The sequence below is a fragment of the Carassius carassius genome, chromosome 22 (assembly GCF_963082965.1).
Source record: "Carassius carassius chromosome 22, fCarCar2.1, whole genome shotgun sequence".
NCBI lineage: Eukaryota > Metazoa > Chordata > Actinopteri > Cypriniformes > Cyprinidae > Carassius > Carassius carassius.
Window position 1 is genome coordinate 3,186,726 of NC_081776.1, and position 20,228 is coordinate 3,206,953.

Below are 20,228 nucleotides of genomic sequence, written 5' to 3' on the forward strand. Positions count from 1 at the left end.
GACAGTTTGTTGAAAACTATAGCATTATGATGTACTCTGTTGAAAGGGTCGGTATGAAAAATGTTGTCTGTATGCTTATATATTTCTCCACACAGGATGTTTTTGTTATTCTAAAAAAAAAAAAAATCTGAAATGCGTTTAATCCCACATGCTTTGCACAGCTACATGTCATGTCATGTTTGAGATGTTCATGTAGGCAGCCAGGTCTACACCTGAATAAAGAGTGTTATTTAAAATATTAATAACTTAACCACATACACAATCATGATACTTGTAGATTCGTTTTTTTTTCTGAATTTACTAAATAATATCTTTGTTACATGTAACCTGCTTCAGACAAGAGAGAAACAGTCTGTCTCTCTCTGTGGTCTACTGGCATGCAGAACCGGTATGCTGCAGGAATCTTTGGATCAAGGTCATTTCATGCTTCTACACATTTTCCCAGGCGGCTGATGATTCCTTTACCTTTGTGCGGCTTTGGAGTGCGATGTGGGCTGACATGTTTTTATAAGATACACACATATACACAACCCTGCATGCGCACTCTCTGACAGGGACCAATGCATTCATCTCAGTATAAAGTGGGTCAAATGGGTCATGTAATTGTTTATGCATTTATTTAGTTTAATCAGGCATTTTAAATGTTTTGTTTATTTATTTTTAGCTTTTTAATGTCATTTTTAGATCTGCATATGTTGAGAGGTTTCATGACAAATCCCGAATCAAAAAGAAAAAATCCTCTTTATAATGATTCAGTATGATAATGAAAGGAATTGTTCACCCAAAAAGTAAAATCTTCTGAAAATGTACTCACCCGGATTTGGAATTTTAGCATTACATCTCTTGCTCACCAATATGGACCCTATGCATTGAATGGGTGCTGTCAGAATGAGAATCCAAACAGCTGATGAAAACATCACACCAATCCACATGTAATCCACACCACTCCAGTCCATCAGTTAACATCTTTTGAAGTGAAAACCTGCATGTTTATAAGAAACAAATACATCATTAAGATGTTTTTTTTTTTTTACTTCAAACCATCACTTCCTCTCCACAATATTTATATCTGCAGTGAAAAAGTCATCTTGTCTGAATCAGCAGAGAAATATGCACGGATTAAGTACCAGTTACAAATCATAAAAGTCCAAACCAGTTCTAAACCAATATGTTAATGCATTTTGATCTGAGAGTCAACAGGGGATGGACTTTTTTTTACTGGAGGAAGTGTTATTATGGATTATGGAGTTCTATTTTGCCAGAAGCAGTTTAAAGTTAAAATGCTCATATGATGGATTGTTTCCAAATTGTTTCCTTAAAAGAAACAAACTCTTGGATGGCCTGAGAATGAGTACATTTTCAGCAAATTTTCAATCTTGTGTGAACTATTCCTTTAACGTCCAGCATTCCTCACCCTGCCAGTGTCTTGTAGAATGGTACTGAATTATCATCTCTAATTAAATCAAATGATGGATGCTTTTGGGTTTGAATGAGATTCCAGTATGTGGTTAGACCCACTGCTTGGTCAAAACAATTCGTGACTCATTTAGTTCCCACGTTAGTTCCTGACATTTCAGTAATTTATCAAGTGTAGCATGTCTATTTGGACAGATTTATTTTAAATACACATGTTTTGTATGTTAGTTTCTGTTTATCCATATTTTTGTGAAGTTTGTCTACAACTAAGTAAAAAAAAAGTTCAGGCCCAGTGCTTATAAACAACCACATAGAATTTCAAGCAGTGTGGCAGTGTTTTTCATGAATGGAATATGCCAGACAACACAACAAAAGTGTTATCTTTGCATTTGGGCACTATTATGGCTAAAGTTCTGCTCCATTTATAATGCATATTTCGCACTAACTCCAACATAAGCATCAACACAAAAGACACATTTTTAGCTATTCATTAAAGAAATGTGGGTGCTACTCAAGACGCTATTTCACAATCGACTTTCACCTGTCACAGACTGTTATGATCGAATAATTAATGAATATGTGTTGGTTTGTGGGTCGGCAGGCGGCAGCCGATTATTTAATCGTGGTTCCATCTCTCAAAGCTATAACACATGGTTAATTTGTCAGTTATTACTTACTAACCAACATCTGCTTCAAGAAAGACAGACAGACAGGTGCAGTTAACAAAAGAATTGTTATCTGGATGACCAGACATTTTAGATGAAGGAAAGCATCATGTATATGTTTTTATCTTGGGCATGGCAATGTGTTTGATATCCTGTAAAAGTAGTCCATTCAAGCTGTTTTCTCGATTTCTTATTGGCTATTCGTATTACACTGTTATGTAACCCATCAAGCACAACTTGTCATTTCCCCTTTCGAAGGCTCTGTCTTTGTGTCATGAAACTTTTTGTGTGCTTTGTTGTCCACTACCATCATTATTGTACATTCTTGCCATTTTGTGAAAAACAATAATTATAGATCTGCTTAGTGAGACTTTCAATGCATTTATCCCATTTATTACAAGCTTCAGTTGTGAATAATGTACAAATACTAATCCACTTGAATTGTGCATGAAATGCAGCCCTCAATAAATTTACAGATGAGACGTTTACAAGAATGCATGCAAATGAATGGAACGAGTTTACTGGACATGTGCATATGCACGTGAGGGGAAATAAAAATGTGAAAGAAAAAAAATCATATCATGTGTCATGTATAGGCTATGTCTGCATGTAAAAAATCTATAATTATGCCATCCATGACTTGTTTCAAAAGTGCATTAAATGTACTTTTGACGGGTTGTGAGTAGAAGATTTGCTAGAATGCTATGCATGTGACTGGGCAGGATGGAGACGTGCATTTGCAACGTGAATTGAGCAGGAGGAGGGACTGGTTTTTGGGTGTTCATGCAGTCAGAAGAGTTGTTCTGTTTTTATCTGTGTCTGTAGTTCAACAGGAAAGACTCATGCCAGGGATTGCATCCTCCGTTATGTCAAAAGTGAAAGTTTTAACAGTGCAAACTAGTTCTGTTGATGCCTAAGGCAACAACACAATCGTCCTCTTTGCATAGGCACAGCCACATGCAGCTGGCACTGTGAGGTGGTTATATATTAGTTATCAACACCGAGAAAAGCCCCAACATGGAACTTTTTTGTTTGGAAAAGGACGCAATCGTGCGAGCTCAGAGAGATCCCAACATCTTCTGCGATGAAAGAGTATTGCAAAGTCTTTTAACAGTGGAGGACAGATATGTTCCGCAGGGACCCTATTTTAAATGTGTCCAGAAGGAAATTCAGCCTTTTATGAGGCGGATGGTCTCGACGTGGATGCTGGAGGTTTGTAGTTCCAGTTGTATTTCTGGAAACGGGTTGCTTGTAATGTAGAATATGTTGGCAAGTAGCCTACCTAAAGTAGCCTATAGCTGGACTTTGTCATGCATTCGTTTTATTACAGTGCAGACAGTCAAACTCAAGACAACATTTGTTCACACCTGTATGCGTAGCTATAGCATATATGTTGATGAATGTGGAAAGGAAAAGTTTGATCAAGAGATCAGCAGGAAATGCAACGCTGAATCTCCCACACACGATTATGTATAGCCTACTATAAATGTTAATTTAATAAAAAAACACTTTAGTATTTTTCTTTAATGCATGCTTTTTTAGACAGATGGGGGTCTGTGCTGTATTAACATGTGTTTTATGAATGGTTTTATACATTTGTGTAATTGTTGCGAATTTTTTAAACAGGCGCAGCCTTCGAGTTGCTCGGTGCGAAAGTGCATCTAAGAACCGTCGATTTAAATGTATTTCAGTTAATCAAAGCAAAATAATAATAATTGTCTGATATAATTTGTATTAGAGCTATACATAGCCTATACATAATATTATATGCTGTCATTACTTAGTGTTATATCATATTTTCTTATCGTGACGAATCACCAAAGCAGTTTCAGAAATTCGCAAAAATGACACAAACCATATGTGGGCGTCATTGGGTTTAACAGCACACCCTGCTTGAAATGAATGAAGATCTTTAACTGCTGGAAAGTTCCTCTTTCTCATGAAGAGAAATAGTAACAGTAAGCAAATATTCTACAAGCTGCAAATAGGCCCAGTAGCTATAGATAAAAAAAGATTATACATGTGTATGTATGTCTAGGTGGAAAAAGCATGCTAAAATAACTACAACAGTAGAATATGAACAAAAATGCCTGGTTAAGAGCATTGAGCTAACTATAACAACAAAAAGATGTAGAAAGAACAAACAAATGTTAAATTAATGCTATTTATTAGACAGCCTTGATTATTAAATTGTGAATTATTTCTGTCCATGTCTCTGTAGGTTTGTGAAGAAGAGAAATGTGAAGAGGATGTCTTTCCCTTGGCTATGAACTACCTGGACAGATTTTTAGCTGCAGTCAATACAAGTAAATGTTATTTGCAGCTTTTAGGGGCCGTGTGTCTCTTCCTGGCTTCAAAATTAAAAGCATGCCAACCGCTGTCGGCCAGGAAGCTCTGCATATACACAGACAACTCTATTACATCTCAACAACTGCTGGTAAGAGCTGATGGCCCTTGATGACAACAAGAAGTCTTCCATCTGTTGTGTAATTATTCAGACTTCTGATAATATGTTAAATTATATATATATATATATATAGCCCTAGGTTTGTGAGCTGCTGATTCATCATATTTTTATTATTGTGAAATGTAGCTATTGGGGAAGTGAATTTAGCTTGATTTGCCCCCTAATGTTGTTTTTAATGTTGAGCTGTGATGAAATACTCTTTTGATTTTTAGCACCTCTGAACATCTTGAGAAGGTTTTGATGTTTTGATACTGTTCCCATAAATTGGCAAGGACTCTCTACTTTCATCATACACTCTATTCTTATCACATATAAGCTGGTAAAACCCTTCATGTCTAAATGGAAATTATTTCTAGAGCTTTTGGATATTAAGTGTGTTTAAAGACAGAAGAAGAGAGAGAACAGGAAAGACAACTGGGTTGAAACAAAAAGGTTTCTTATATATCGCAGTGGTGATTCTTGTATAAAACCGATGCATCTGCAGACTGGAGCATGGCTTTAGAAGTCTTGACCTTGCTGATTTGGTGTCACTTGTCAGGGACTGTACCTTCTTGGTGGAGTTTTCACTAACTCAAACACAAATTTCTCACACTCTCTTTTCACTTACCAGCAAACACACAGTGAGGGTGTAGAGCTTCTCACTTTGGCTGGTTTTCCCCTTGTGTCTCTGTTCTTGAGAGTTTCTGAGAAAGCAGCTTAAGCAGGCGAAACAAAGCCAGCTGGGCACGTGCAAGGAAGGAAGTTGAGCGTGTGAATGAAATGCAGCATCTGGGTGGAGGAGATGAAAGACAAGGGGTGGAGCTTTACACGATAACCTGATTTATTTTACAACTATGATGTCCTTTTGAGCAAAACAGATCCATATTTAAAGAGCAACTTCACTAATTTCTCCCCTGTTTTGAAGAATCGCAAGTTGAGCGTTGAGTGACAGAAACACAACCTAGATTTTTTTTAAATGCCAGTGTCAGTAGATCCCAAAGATTTGTGTCACAACTTGTGCCAAGGCAATACATGTCTTTGCATTTTTACACATTTTAGCCTGGTGAGTATGGCATATACTTGGGATTTGCCGCAAGATTGACAAACTTTGCACAGTTGAAACACTAGAGGGCAATACAATAAACTGTAGTCAAGAATGATTAAAGGGTTAGTTCACCCAGATAGCAAATTTATGTAATTAATACAGAGGTGGAAAGTAACGAATTACATTTACTCGCGTTACTGTAATTGAGTAGCTTTTTTGTGTACTAATACTTTTTAAAGTAAATTTTTAAATCTGTAATTTTACTTTTACTTAAGTATATTTTGTTTAAAGTATTGTACTTCGCTACATTTTAAAACACATTAATTACTGAGTAAAAAAAAAAATCGCTCCCTGGAAACTACGTCAGTAAATAATGGGCAGGAGGGCAAACTGGCGCTAAAATCAGAAGAAAGATGCAGACGGTAGTGGTGGAAATTATGATTCTTTCTAGAGATTCGTTCATTTTCAGTTCGTTCACCAAAATGATTCGTTCAGAATCGTTCACTGATTCGTTCAGTGATCATTTCTTGGTATTACACAAAATATGCCAGCAGGTGGCGAAAAAAGAGTGTATTATGTGTTATGTCTTTAGTCAACGAACGTATTCACTTGTTACAAAAACTGATCTGGCTTTATTAAAATGTGTGTATAATCGCATTCAGTATATAAAGTCTAATTAAGTTGTTCAGATGAACAAAGCACAAGGTTTTCTTGCCTAATTAGCATTTTAATTGTTTGGTCAGACAATTTGTATATTATATATTCACATTTTAAATCGGGGATTAAACGTGGAGTTGCTAAATATCAAAACAAGCGTATGTGCACAGCAGAGGTGGAAAGTAACGAATTACATTTACTCGCGTTACTGTAATTGAGTAGCTTTTTTGTGTACTAATACTTTTTAAAGTAATTTTTTAAATTTGTAATTTTACTTTTACTTAAGTATATTTTGTTTGAAGTATTGTACTTCGCTACATTTTAAAACACATTAATTACTGAGTAAAAAAAATAAAAATAAAAATAATAAATCGCTCCCTGGAAACTACGGCAGTAAATAATGAGCAGGAGGGCAAACTGGCGCTAAAATCAAAAGAAAGATGCAGACGGACAAAACAGGCGTTAGTGGTGCAGACACCGCTGAAAACGAAACCCCGTCATATTCTGAAGTTGAACTCGAAGGAAATGAAGTGAACCCCTGGCCATATGTATGCTCTATTATGCAGTGTAAGCTGTACTTGCCTAAAACCAAACTAGCAGCTTATAAAATCTCGACAAGACATCAACCCTTCGCAAGAATGTAGAGGTAAGCTAAATAATTGCATCGTTGCATTGGTGGTTAAAATGAAGCTTTGACATTTTAGCAAGAGGTTTTGCACAAATTAGCCAAAAAGACAGTGGTGAGGAGTGTGCTATTTTTGTTTTAATGATGTGCGCGCGCATTTATAGTGCGTTCTTTCACTGTGTCTCCTAAAATGCATTTAGAATGATCGCAAAATTGAAGATATAGGGGCAGAAAATTCACATATTTATATAATTTCATATATTAAATCAAAATCACACAAAGAATGCCATCTTTTCCATGAATATATACATACATATATATAACAGTTCAGTAAACAAGTTAATTAAGAGACTTGCGTTTTAGACACCATATTGCCTTTTTTAGCTCTATTTCTACAACAGAAAATAATTCCAAACACAGCCACCAAAGCACAGTTTTGCGTCTCTGAGCAACGTGACAGTGTTTCGTTTCTGAATGAATCAAACGTTTAAATGATTCGGTTCAATCGCAATGACTCACTTATTAACAGTGACTTGCTGACACATACTGGCCATTTTAATTTCACATTTAAAGTAGGCTATCTTTTGATTTTTTTAAATAATTAATTTCTTATCATTTCAAATGAGTATTCAACATTTTATGTCTTGTATATCAAAACATTATTCATGCATTTGTAACTGCAGGTTAAATGCATTCTTGTCCAGCACTACACAGTGTGATACATCTAAATGCCACTTCCAATGAATATTCTGCATTTCCTCTGCATTAAAAGATGAGTTTGTTGATACTGATTTCCTTGGCAACAGCCCAAATGTATTATTATTCTAAATAACTGATTCCTTTAATTAAAAACAACTACAACCCGAATTCCGGAAAAGTTGGGACGTTTTTTAAATTTTAATAAAATGAAAACTAAAAGACTTTCAAATCACATGAGCCAATATTTTATTCACAATAGAACATAGATAACATAGCAAATGTTTAAACTGGGAAAGTTTACAATTTTATGCACAAAATGAGCTCATTTCAATTTTGATTTCTGCTACAGGTCTCAAAATAGTTGGGACGGGGCATGTTTACCATGGTGTAGCATCTCCTTTTCTTTTCAAAACAGTTTGAAGACGTCTGGGCATTGAGGCTATGAGTTGCTGGAGTTTGGCTGTTGGAATTTGGTCCCATTCTTGCCTTATATAGATTTCCAGCTGCTGAAGAGTTCGTGGTCATCTTTGACGTATTTTTCGTTTAATGATGCGCCAAATGTTCTCTATAGGTGAAGGATCTGGACTGCAGGCAGGCCAGGTTAGCACCCAGACTCTTCTACGACGAAGCCATGCTGTTGTTATAGCTGCAGTATGTGGTTTTGCATTGTCCTGCTGAAATAAACAAGGCCTTCCCTGAAATAGACGTTGTTTGGAGGGAAGCATATGTTGCTCTAAAACCTTTATATGCCTTTCAGCATTCACAGAGCCTTCCAAAACATGCAAGCTGCCCATACCGTATGCACTTATGCACCCCCATACCATCAGAGATGCTGGCTTTTGAACTGAACGCTGATAACATGCTGGAAGGTCTCCCTCCTCTTTAGCCCGGAGGACACGGCGTCCGTGATTTCCAAGAAGAATGTCAAATTTGGACTCGTCTGACCATAAAACACTATTCCACTTTGAAATAGTCCATTTTAAATGAGCCTTGGCCCACAGGACACGACGGCGCTTCTGGACCATGTTCACATATGGCTTCCTTTTTGCATGATAGAGCTTTAGTTGGCATCTGCTGATGGCACGGCGGATTGTGTTTACCGACAGTGGTTTCTGAAAGTATTCCTGGGCCCATTTAGTAATGTCATTGACACAATCATGCCGATGAGTGATGCAGTGTCGTCTGAGAGCCCGAAGACCACGGGCATCCAATAAAGGTCTCCGGCCTTGTCCCTTACGCACAGAGATTTCTCCAGTTTCTCTGAATCTTTTGATGATGTTATGCACTGTAGATGATGAGATTTGCAAAGCCTTTGCAATTTGACGTTGAGGAACATTGTTTTTAAAGTTTTCCACAATTTTTTTACGTAGTCTTTCACAGATTGGAGAGCCTCTGCCCATCTTTACTTCTGAGAGACTCTGCTTCTCTAAGACAAAGCTTTTATAGCTAATCATGTTACAGACCTGATATCAATTAACTTAATTAATCACTAGATGTTCTCCCAGCTGAATCTTTTCAAAAATGCTTGCTTTTTTAGCCATTTGTTGCCCCCGTGCCAACTTTTTTGAGACCTGTAGCAGGCATTAAATTTTAAATGAGCTAATTAAGTGGATAAAAGTGTAAAATTTCTCAGTTTAAACATTTGCTATGTTATCTATGTTCTATTGTGAATAAAATATTGGCTCATGTGATTTGAAATTCCTTTATTTTTCATTTTATTAAAATTTAAAAAACGTCCCAACTTTTCCGGAATTCGGGTTGTAGTTTGAGATTAATAGACCTATCCCAGGGGTGTCAAACTCAGTTCCTGGAGGGCCGTAGCCCTGCAGAGTTTAGTTCTAACCCTGCTCCAGCACACATATCATGTAGTTTTCAAATAAACCTAAATGATTAGATTAGCTGGATCAGGTGTGTTTAATTAGGGTTATATCTAAACTGTGCAGGACTGTGGCCCTCCAGGAACTGAGTTTGACAACCTTGGCCTGTCCCATTTTTGACTCCCTCCCACTGTTAAAATGTAACTAAGTAATTTTTACTCTGAGTAAATTTTAAATGAGCTACTTTTTACTTTTACTTGAGTAGATTTTTAGACTGGTACTTTTACTTGTACTTCAGTAAAATTTCATTAATGTAATGGTACTTTTACTTGAGTAGAATATTTTTGTACTCTTTCCACCTCTGAATTAATAACTTACCCTCATGTTGTTTCAAACCCGTAAGACCTCCGTTTATCTTTGGAACGCAGTTTAAGATATTTTAGATTTAGTCCGAGAACTCTCAGTCCCTCCATTGAAGCTGTGTGTACGGTATACTGTCCATGTCCAGAAAGTTAAGAAAAACATCATCAAAGTAGCTGAATAAATGCTGAATAAAGTCGTCGTTTTTGCTATTTTAGGACCAAAATGTATTTTCGATGCTTCAAAAAATTCTAACTGACCATCTGATGTCACATGGACTACTTTGATGATGTTTTTCTTACCTTTCTGGACATGGACAGTATACCGTACACACAGCTTCAATGGAGGGACTGAGAGCTCTCGGACTAAATCTAAAATATCTTAAACTGTGTTCCAAAGATAAACGGAGGTTTTACGGGTTTGAAACAACATCAGGGTAAGTTATTAATTACACAAATTTGCTATCTGGGTGAACTAACCCTTTAAGTCAAATGCATTATCATTGACAAACACTAGTTGAGTGATTATATCAGATTGTGATAGTTTGTCTAATATTTTTGTAGACAATTTTTACAGTAGTCGACATTCACTGTAAAAAAAAAAAATAAATAAATTCCAAGTGGTAAATAAAACAAAGTTTGTTTTACAACAAAATACTTGTCATAACTTGTATTACTTGTAATTTATTTGTAATTGTTTGTGAAATTTACTAACAGTTTCTGAGTTTAAAGTCCACGTGAACCGGAAGTTGCAAATGACTTTTCTCCAGTGTTGTGACGTATTTCCGAGAGAAACAGAATGCTAAATGAGGAAAAATAGTGGGCGTGGCTTTATTTTCCAACTAGCACCTGATTGGATCTAGAAAAGTAGTTAATGACAGATATCTCACAAAGCCCATTTCGTGTTCTGTCCAGTTTTTGAAGCATTCGCATGTGAAGTGCTTCGAGCACATCCGTGACCTCTCTGTTATCCCTCTTTCCTCGAAATGTAAAGATTCGAGCCATCTGGACCGTAACGAGGGAATTTTAGGGAATGGGAAAAGTGTTTCGTGAGTGCCACAACCAAAAATGCAGCTCCTCGCCATCTCTCCTTTCACGCGCTGTGAATGCTCGTAAACACACAGGCAGCCGGACTTTAAGTAAATCCTATACCAGTCCACATGCACAAATAGGCGTGTATAAATTCCATAGAAGATCTAGACAGGTGGAGCTGGTGGAGGTGGAGGGTCTTAGGGGAACCAGTTTACAGCGAACACTGAACCTGAATATTTAAAGGGAACATCAGATGAAATGTTTTTAGCTTTTTTAGCTTTTTTTTTCATTTATTTAGCTTCTGGCTTGTCTGCCAGCTCAGAATAGCTTAAAAAAACACACAGCCAGTTTGTTATGGGCTGTCTGAAACCATGTCATCCAGCGACCTGTTTTATTTTGCAGCCGGTTTCTATGTAGATAGCTAGCTATTTGAATAAGACCACATCTGAGTCATCTAAGGAGTCCAAGACAGCAATTCAGGTCAGAGAGCTGCACGGGTCCGATTTTGTAAATCCGCACCCGCCCGTACCCGCAGTGCTTAAAACCGCATCCGACCCGTTTTCCGACTGCAGCACTAATTAAAATCCACACCCGACGCGACCCGCTTAAAATAGAACCGGCACCCGACCCGCACCCGAAATCAAATCAGTTAAGCCAATCACATAAGACACACTTTTTTTCGAATTTTATTGCCAGGTCATACAGAAGTTATTTATGGAAAACTCTTTTTAAAAGATATTAGTTTTTTATACATTTTATCTTATAATTTTGATCAATGTTTTATCAATCAATTGACCGTAATTAATAAATAAGAAGCAAATATATAGCAGCCAATGTAATAACCTTAGTGCAATTGACAGAATTACTAAAAAATTTTTTGATACCTAAAAGTTAAATATTTTTTGGACTGATATTTTTCCAATGTCTGGACTCCTTCAATAGTGGAGTATATAAACAGACGTTTCAATATATTGGTATTAATGCATTTTCTGAGAATTTATATTTCACGTTTTTACTGCAAATGTCAAAATACGTGCTCTTTGGTCCATCAGTGCTTGAGTCACTGATCATATTAGAATAAAATATCTCATAATAAAATAGTACAAAATTGACTGATTTATGAATGTATATGCATAGTTCTCATCAGTCGGAAATACAGATACGCTTTCATTTGTTGTATTTTTTTGATCCTGAAAGAAAACAGAACAACAAAAGAGCGAATCATACCACCGTCTGAGGTTGTGCTTCAAGTCGAACGGTTCACAGCTGAGCATCGCGAGAGGCGGATCTGCGCCAGAGCGCACATGTGAATGAGCTGCACAAAGTCATGTTCAGATGCAATAAAAAAAAAAAAACAACAACCCTGGATAGCCTAGATTAGGCCTATATTCACAAATGTGTTAGCTATGGAATGAAATATCTGATATTCCGATTATCAAATACATGAAAGTGGAAGTGTATTGTTGTTTAAACACCTTTATAACGATCGCGTTAGTTGAGCTGTGTGCGATATAATTTTATGACATAAATTTTTAAATAGTCTTAAATCAAACACATTTTAATTCAGATTCTGTATATATATATATATATATATATATATAAACGGAAAACAAAAACAACGAAAAAAAAAACCCAGCTGGCTGATCTTTTACGTCTGTTAACTAATGACTCATGCAGCCGATCGCGCGGTTGTGATTTTTTTTTTAAGTGGAACGTAGGCCTATTTTTACGTTTGCACGTGACTGTTTTAAACCCGTGTTTAGACCCGTGTTTCCCCTGTGTCAGACCCGACCCGCACCCGTATCCGACACAGTTGGATATTTTTCACCCATTTCAGCCAAATTTGCGGGTCCCGAACCCGTGCAGGACTCAAAGGGCCATTTCATAGTCAACGCATCTGTACGCATATGCGTCCCCGAGGCTACGCATCGTTACGCTTCGGCCGCCATTATGCGTCGGTGCGTAGCCAAATGTGTCATCCTAGTTTTTGATACGCGATGCGCCGATGCACGCAATACTATGCGTTGTCGGTGGGGGCGACATTGCAAGTATTGTACATTAATTCAAGTATTTTGTGTTTACAGAAGAAGAAGGTTTGAATACAATGCGGGTGAAGAGAAAAAATTATGCAAACTTAACATCCCTATCTCTGCGTTGCCTCTGTTGCCGCCGATGTAAAATCAGCAACAGAATACACTCCTTTTCAGTTGCCATTGTGATCTGAATATCACGCGACCCGACTCTACTAATATCACCCTGACTCTACTACCCCCTGTTGCGTGAGCGGTGTATTGCATACACGCATCGCCCGTGACGCTTGCGTCCACTGTTTAGACTATGAAAGGGATCGCGTCGCTTGCGTTGCTTGCTCGCGTTTCTCGCGTTGACTATGTAAGGGGCCTAATTCAGGTCTTGTGTTGACACGCTCCAGGAAGAGAGGGGTGGGGTGAGCAGTAGCTCATTATAACTTAAAGAGACATGCACCGAAATGGGTCGCTGTGACCAGATATATTTTTGATAAGGGAAAACTGGTGTTGTTTTACATTTTTAACCAAAGTATGTTACAGACATTTCATGAAGACCCTAAAGCATCATACCAACTTGTGGAAAATGGACATCTGATTTCGCCTTTAAATGTTGAGCAAGATATCTCATTGGCTGCACAATCGGCCAATCAGCTTTTGCTATGTAGCAAATTATGTGATTGCTAGCAGACTGCGTGTAAAGAGCCTAGCATATAGATCTATGTAATTAATCAATTTCAAAATCTAAAAAGGTGGATTGTGGGTAATATAGTCAGTTGAGTTTATGTACACTCGTATTCATTATCTCTTGTTCTGTTTCTGTCATTCTCTGTCTCTGTTGGAGTGGGAGTTGGTGGTTCTTAGTAAATTGAAATGGAACCTGGCTGCCATCACCCCACTTGACTTTATTGAACACATCCTGCACAAACTGCCCTTTCCTGAAGACAGATTGACGCTGATCCGCAAACACGCACAAACCTTCATCACCCTCTGTGCAACAGGTAGGACCCGAGATGAGTGACAGAGCACTGACTGCATTCGTCAGAGATACTGTGCTAAAGATGTATGATGTGAATGTGTTATGATGCTTTCTGCCTTGTTATTCGTGTCTATATAAAAGTTTTTTATATTTAACTGGGTGTGTGTTTCTGCTGCCCTGCATCTGTTCAAGAGGCTGAGGCCCGAGTACAAGCCAAGATTGAGGAGCTTTTTTGAGTGATTGCAAATGTTTTTGTCAGTGCCTTTAACAATTTTCTCAAGTCAGGAATGTTGGTTTAGTGCACAGCTGCTGTACAGAGGCAGTCAGTCGAGTATAGGGTGTTTATTCAAGGATGACTGTTGTGTCCTGAAATAAGCACCACGCTAACACCAACAAAGCAGATGTAACGAAAGACTTCCAGCACAAAATAGCCAAGGCTTTCCTCCCCAACTAAAAACCAAGGGCTGGTTCTCAGGATCTCAAGGCAGATGAAGAGGGGGAGTAGTTCCTGGAGACCTCAATCCCTTCTGATGTATGAAGGGAGGGAGGAATTAAGGAGGATTGAGAGGAGAAGGAAGGTTCATTCACAGCTACAGGACAACTTAACGGAGGTAGTAGTGATGTTAAAACAGGTCTGACACAAGAGAGGATGTGAACGTCAGGTTCAGTTTTACGAGGAATTCAAAACAGATGTAAAATGCAGTAAGAGACTCCTCAATCAGATTCCATTATCACAGCTGTTTCCTGGGAAGTTGTTTTGAAGTGTTTCACAGGTGGTGACTAATGTTCTGTGGAACTTACTGACCAGGTCACTGATGTTTCGGGATGTGTGTGTGCTTGTTTTTTCCTCAGATCACAGCTTCACCATGTACCCTCCCTCCATGATCGCTACAGGATGTGTGGGGGCAGCAGTATGTGGCCTCCAGCCTGACCAGAGCAATCAAAATCTGTGGGGGGACAGTCTGACAGAGCTGCTGGCTAAAATCACCCACACTGAGGTGGTAAGTGTCCAGCATCTTCATACTGTTAAAGAAAAAAGTGGAGCAAATTACCATTCAAGATGAAGGTTAACCAAGGATTAGCCCTTTTTTTTCTTTAGTTGTACAATAATCCATTCATTCTGTGATATTTTATGAAAGAACAACTTCCTGATGACCTCATTTTTTTCGTCTGTATGTATTTTCTTTTGGAAAGGGAAGTTAGGATGGGACACATATCTACGGTCTCATTTGTTGATTGAAAGCTTTATTTCAAGCAATGCTGTTTTAATATCATTGAAATACTATTTTGTTTTTATTCATGTTTTTGAAAAAATTTTTTTTATTTTATTTAATGTTTTCTTTTAATTTTAATTAGTTTTAGACATTTTATTTTGTAATTTGTATTAGTTTTTTTAATGTCTATATAGTTTTTATTTATTTGTATTTAAGTTTTAGTTATTTTAGAACATCAAGTTAAATTAAATGAAAATGAGAAATGTTGCCTTAGCAGCTAACTTAAATAAAATACATTTTTTGTTAATATTTTAGTTTCAGTTTACATTTTAATTTCAGTCATTCTCACACACACACACATACATATATATAATTTTTTAATGGTTTTATTTTTAGTTAACCCTCAACATAATTGATTCCAGATGTTTGAAGAGGTTAAAGTTTGCTGAGGCCCCCGATTTGAGAAATACTGTTCTAGATACTCTTATTTAATGATAGTTTAGCATTGTCAGTTTTCAATACTGAAGTCAATTTTGCCTGTGACAAATGGTTGGCATAGCAGACATGTGCGTGTGCCGGACATTCATGCATGACTGTATGGAAATGGAGAAATGTGTTATGAATGAGTGTTTGTGTGTGTTCACTGCAGCAATGGTGATGTGTTTTCAGAGCTGCATACTTGTGGCGAGACACAGTCCTCTCAACCACATCTGTGGATTAAAGTGCAATGTTACACACACACACACACACACACACACACACACACACACACACACACACACACACACACACAGGCTCTTACACAAATCTACACATCTTGGCTTCAGGCTGTTTTGAAGGTCTCACAGTAAAACTGTTTTGAATTGGACCCAGAGAGTGAACGCCCCATTTAAACTCCTCACATGCACTCATAATGTTTAACACATTCTTTTCTCACCCCTCAATGTAATGTGTTAAGTTTTTCTCCACTTAAAGTTCTTGCCGTTAGCAACTATTCCTTCCTATCCCTGTAGTTGTCAGGGCAACAGGGACTGTTGTGGCTGTATCCTTCGGTCCAAGGAGAGAACAGGATTTAATTATCCAGAGAAAAAGATGAGAGTTTGATACGGGATTATTCTGTCAGACCGCTCACATTTCTACAGAAAGAGACAGAGACATTGGTCAGTGTTTTATTTGAAAAATAAAGGTTCCAAAAGGTTTTTTTTTTTTTTTTTTTGCATCAGTGACATAGGAGAACCATTTTTGGTCCCTCAAAGAACCAATCAGTGAACAGTTGTTAAAAAATTTCTTAATGTGAAGAACATTAAAAAAACAAATAAAGATTTTCTTTTCTGCAACAAAGAACTTTAAAGATTCTGTGGATGTTAATGTTTTTTTTTGGAACCATCAATGGCTATAAAGAACTTTTGATTTTAAGAGTCCTGTATAGCCGATCGGTGTAAAGTCTGAACCAGTTTGCAGCTTCATTTTGCCTAAGAACTGCCCACTTAGACAGGAAATAAATCTGTCTGACCACATGAAAAAAACAACAGTCTGTTTCATTTTATGTGGTGTTTAGTGGCAACACTGTTAGCATGAGTTTTTACATTTGTAAAAACAGCAAAGATTATTGAAGTAAAAGAAAGTACTGTTTCAGTCTTTCTACTTCAAAATGTAATGTTTAATTTAATACTGCTTGCAACTTCATTGTAATACATTGAGAAATTTACTAGCAGTTTCAGAGGGACAGTATTTCAAAGTAAATCCTACAACCACATTTTTTCAGTTTAGTTTCCACAGTAATCATGGGCAAATCATTGAAGTAATTGCACAACAGCATAATTGGTGTATTTGGAAAATTATGCACATCTTTTGTGCAGAGTCTTATAAAAAATAAAGGTTCCAAAATGCGGGACCTTTATAGCAATGCAATAAAATAACTACTATATTTTGGGTTCCCCCCAAAAAACTTTTAGTTAACAGTTCTTAAATTAACCATTTCTTGTTTAATAGTCTAAAGAACCTTATTCCACAACAAAGACACTTTTGTGCGATGGAAAGGTTCTGTAGATTCCATCTGTATACCACACTGTATACCATCTACTGTATATACCACAACTGTACATAGAAATTTAGTCTATTTCTGTATATATATTATATTACTGTGTGTCACCAGAACAAATTCCTTGTATGTGCAAACATGGCAATAAAGGTCTTTCTGATTTTGATTTAAAAAAATAACCTTTAATTTTAAGAGAACTTTGAAAGGTTTTATGGATGTAAAAGGTTTTTTATTGGAATCGATGGTGAAGAACCTTACACTAAGAAAGAAAATGGTTCACTGAAAGGTTCTTTGGGAAACCTTTCTTTGGCATCACTGTGAAAACCCTCTTGGGAACCTTTATTTTTAAGAGTGTATGTCAGTACACAGTGCCATCTGAGGTTGAAGCTATCTAGTGTTCATAGTGCTTACCTTGGTTCTTCTTTTTCTCTCTCTTTCTCTCTTTCTTCTAGGATTGTCTGAAATCTTGTCAAGAGCAGATCGAGCAGTTACTGACCAGCAGCCTGAAAGAAAGTCAACAACAGCATCAACAGCTACAGGAGGGCAGAGCCAGCAACAAAGGGACGGAATCTCAAAATCTGTCCTGCACCCCTACAGATGTCCGTGATGTTAACTTATGATGTCGGTTCCTGTTCCTATCCACCTCCTCAGCCTAGAAAAGATTCACTTATCATTATATTACTGTATGGAAATTGAATTTCAAAGCCTCATTAGATGGTTATGCACGCATAATACATGAATGCAAGCTTGATATTTTATAACAGAGCAAAACAGCTGCTACTGCCATCTCATATCCGCAGGCGGTGGCGTTTTACATACTTGAAATTTAATTGAATTGGCCTCAAACAATGATTGAATAATGCAGTATGTTGTATATTACTTAACAAAGAGCACACATCTGTTTTGGCTATCATATACAACTGTATTATTATTATAATTTATGTGGTTATTTCATAATAATAATAATAATACCTATTATTCTAAAAAAAATTATTGTGCTTTTTATTTTATAAAATGTATTTCCTTAGTAATTCCCAGAGGCTATTTTTTTATATAATATTGGAAGCATGTGATCCCACGAAAAGCTGTTCTACAGAATGTATAGAAACATCCATCAGTCCTTTCAGTGGGATCTATTTTCTTATCATAGAGATATTAATACAATGATCTGAAGAGTTACTTCTCAGATACAAGTGACTCGTAGCATAGGGATTATTTACAGTGAATGTTATTGCATGCAATAAGCATAAATGAATATATGTTAAACCATTTCTATCCATGCACGGTGACCATCACAGCTTCATGAGGGCACAGGACAGTTTCAGATGGACACTAAGTATGAAGTGTAGGTGGAGTAAAGGTAGGGAGAGAAGGAAGGAATGAAAAGAGACGAATCGAAGAATACAGATTGAAAGGTTTTGCACGTGGTTGAAATATGAACGGTTTTAGGCAGGTGTTTTTTGGAACACTCTAAAGTTTATAATGAATAAGTGTGAAGCTGTTCGCTTTTTTGACCTGTTAAACACCATCACTTATGGGTCAGAGACACTCGCAATGCTGGAGGGATTCAATCATTTGGGAGTCTTAAAATCCTTCTTAGCAAAGATGATACAAATGCACTTTCAGATATCACCTCTCACTGGTTATCCGTGGTATACAAGAGGAGGGCGAATCATTCTAAAGGGTTTTTATTTTATTTGCATTATTTTTCTTAAATTATATTTGTTTTGGGGCTGGTTTCCCATATTAGCTGTGCCTTGCGGGTTATAGTTTTAAATTTAGACCAATACATTTAGACCAAAAACTGATCTAACAAGTCAACTTCCAATTGAAATGGTGAGGTTTGACATGCCAAGATTGGTTGCGTTTTACTTTAGTTGTGTTGAATTCATGTCAGCATAGATAGGACATCATCAAATTATTATCATTAAATCACTTTATTTTATTAGTTTATTTTATTTTCTGTTCTCAAAATATCAGTCATCTACTTGAACTTTTCTCATATATAGGAAAAAGATATTTTGAAACATTACGCTGTTTTCCTTTCTATGTATTCATTTGTTCTTGCACTTTTGAGAATTTATCCTCTTTATATTAATGGACTTAAAAGTAACTCGGGAGGTCTGAGATGTTTACTTCAAACATATTATGCGTTGTGCTGACATCAACGTGCCATTCCAACACGTCTATGCAAATGATGTTATAAACAAAGTTAATTTTCATTCTCAATGTTCACCCATTTAAGTTTTGAGAGAGTTTGTGTACTGTATTATATCCTTAAGTTCATTTTGTGTTCTTCCCTTTCCTTTATCTATGTGTAAATGTTTGAACTTGTGTTCCAGTGCTGCTAAAAGAAAAAGAAAAATGAAAAAAGAGCTATTGCATACTTAATATCGGTTTCCATGTTGCTGCTATGTCAGAATTATTGAACGTGTTTTTATGGTGGCTGCATGTCTGTTTTCTGTTGGCATTTACACTTTCAATTATTTTCATGCATGAAGTGCCTTGCCAGTTATTTGCAGATATTTGCATGAACAGTCTCGCATCATTTGTGTTAAATCTAACTTAACTGTTGTCTGACTTTTTTCTAGCTATTATTTTACTTTCTGTAATGAAACGCCTTTATTGTTTTCAAATAATGTTCCTTCCCAGTCACAATACCTCACAGAACTTAGTCAGGATATTTCTAGAAGAGTAGCAGGATTGAAAAGATAAAGCCTGTGTTAAGGTTAAGCCTCCAAGGTTGTTTTTTTATTAACTTGTCTCATACACACTCGCCAAACAGCTGTAAATGTATTTTCTTATCAGGTGGTTGATGTAAGACTGGAGCAACGCATCGTTTTCAAAGACATTTTGTTTGAATTTATGTTAAAGCAGCCACCTTTTGTTGAAAGTTCCACCTCCAGATCCAAAAATACCATCAGTTTCATTTTTGCCCTAGAGCACTTGCCTTCAATTATCAGACATTCAATTAAATAAATCTCAATTTGAAAAATAAAAACTGTGTTCAGTTTCTGTGGTAATTCATGAGAACTGTCTCCATCTTTGACACAGTTGTGGTCTAGAGCAAGAGGCTTTACTCCTAACTTAAAGTTATGTTTATTCTCATAAGGGAACTATGGGTTAAAACTAAAAAAAAAAAAGTATTTCTGGCCCCTGCTGCTTAGAAGAGGGGTTGCAGGGAGTTTGTGGTTTTATATGCAGCTTTG

The 20,228-nt window shown here is 36.8% G+C and overlaps 1 protein-coding gene across 1 annotated transcript; it reads left to right on the plus strand.

Annotated features, from left to right (window-relative positions):
• The first annotated feature begins 2,834 nt into the window (after window positions 1–2,834).
• Window positions 2,835–20,020, plus strand: LOC132098702 (G1/S-specific cyclin-D2-like). The gene is made up of 5 exons (XM_059504835.1): window positions 2,835–3,293; window positions 4,303–4,516; window positions 13,625–13,786; window positions 14,617–14,765; window positions 17,472–20,020. Exons 1-5 carry the CDS (start codon window positions 3,099–3,101, stop codon window positions 17,637–17,639), a joined length of 888 nt encoding a protein of 295 aa, XP_059360818.1. The 5' UTR covers window positions 2,835–3,098; the 3' UTR covers window positions 17,640–20,020.
• The last annotated feature ends 208 nt before the right edge of the window (window positions 20,021–20,228 follow it).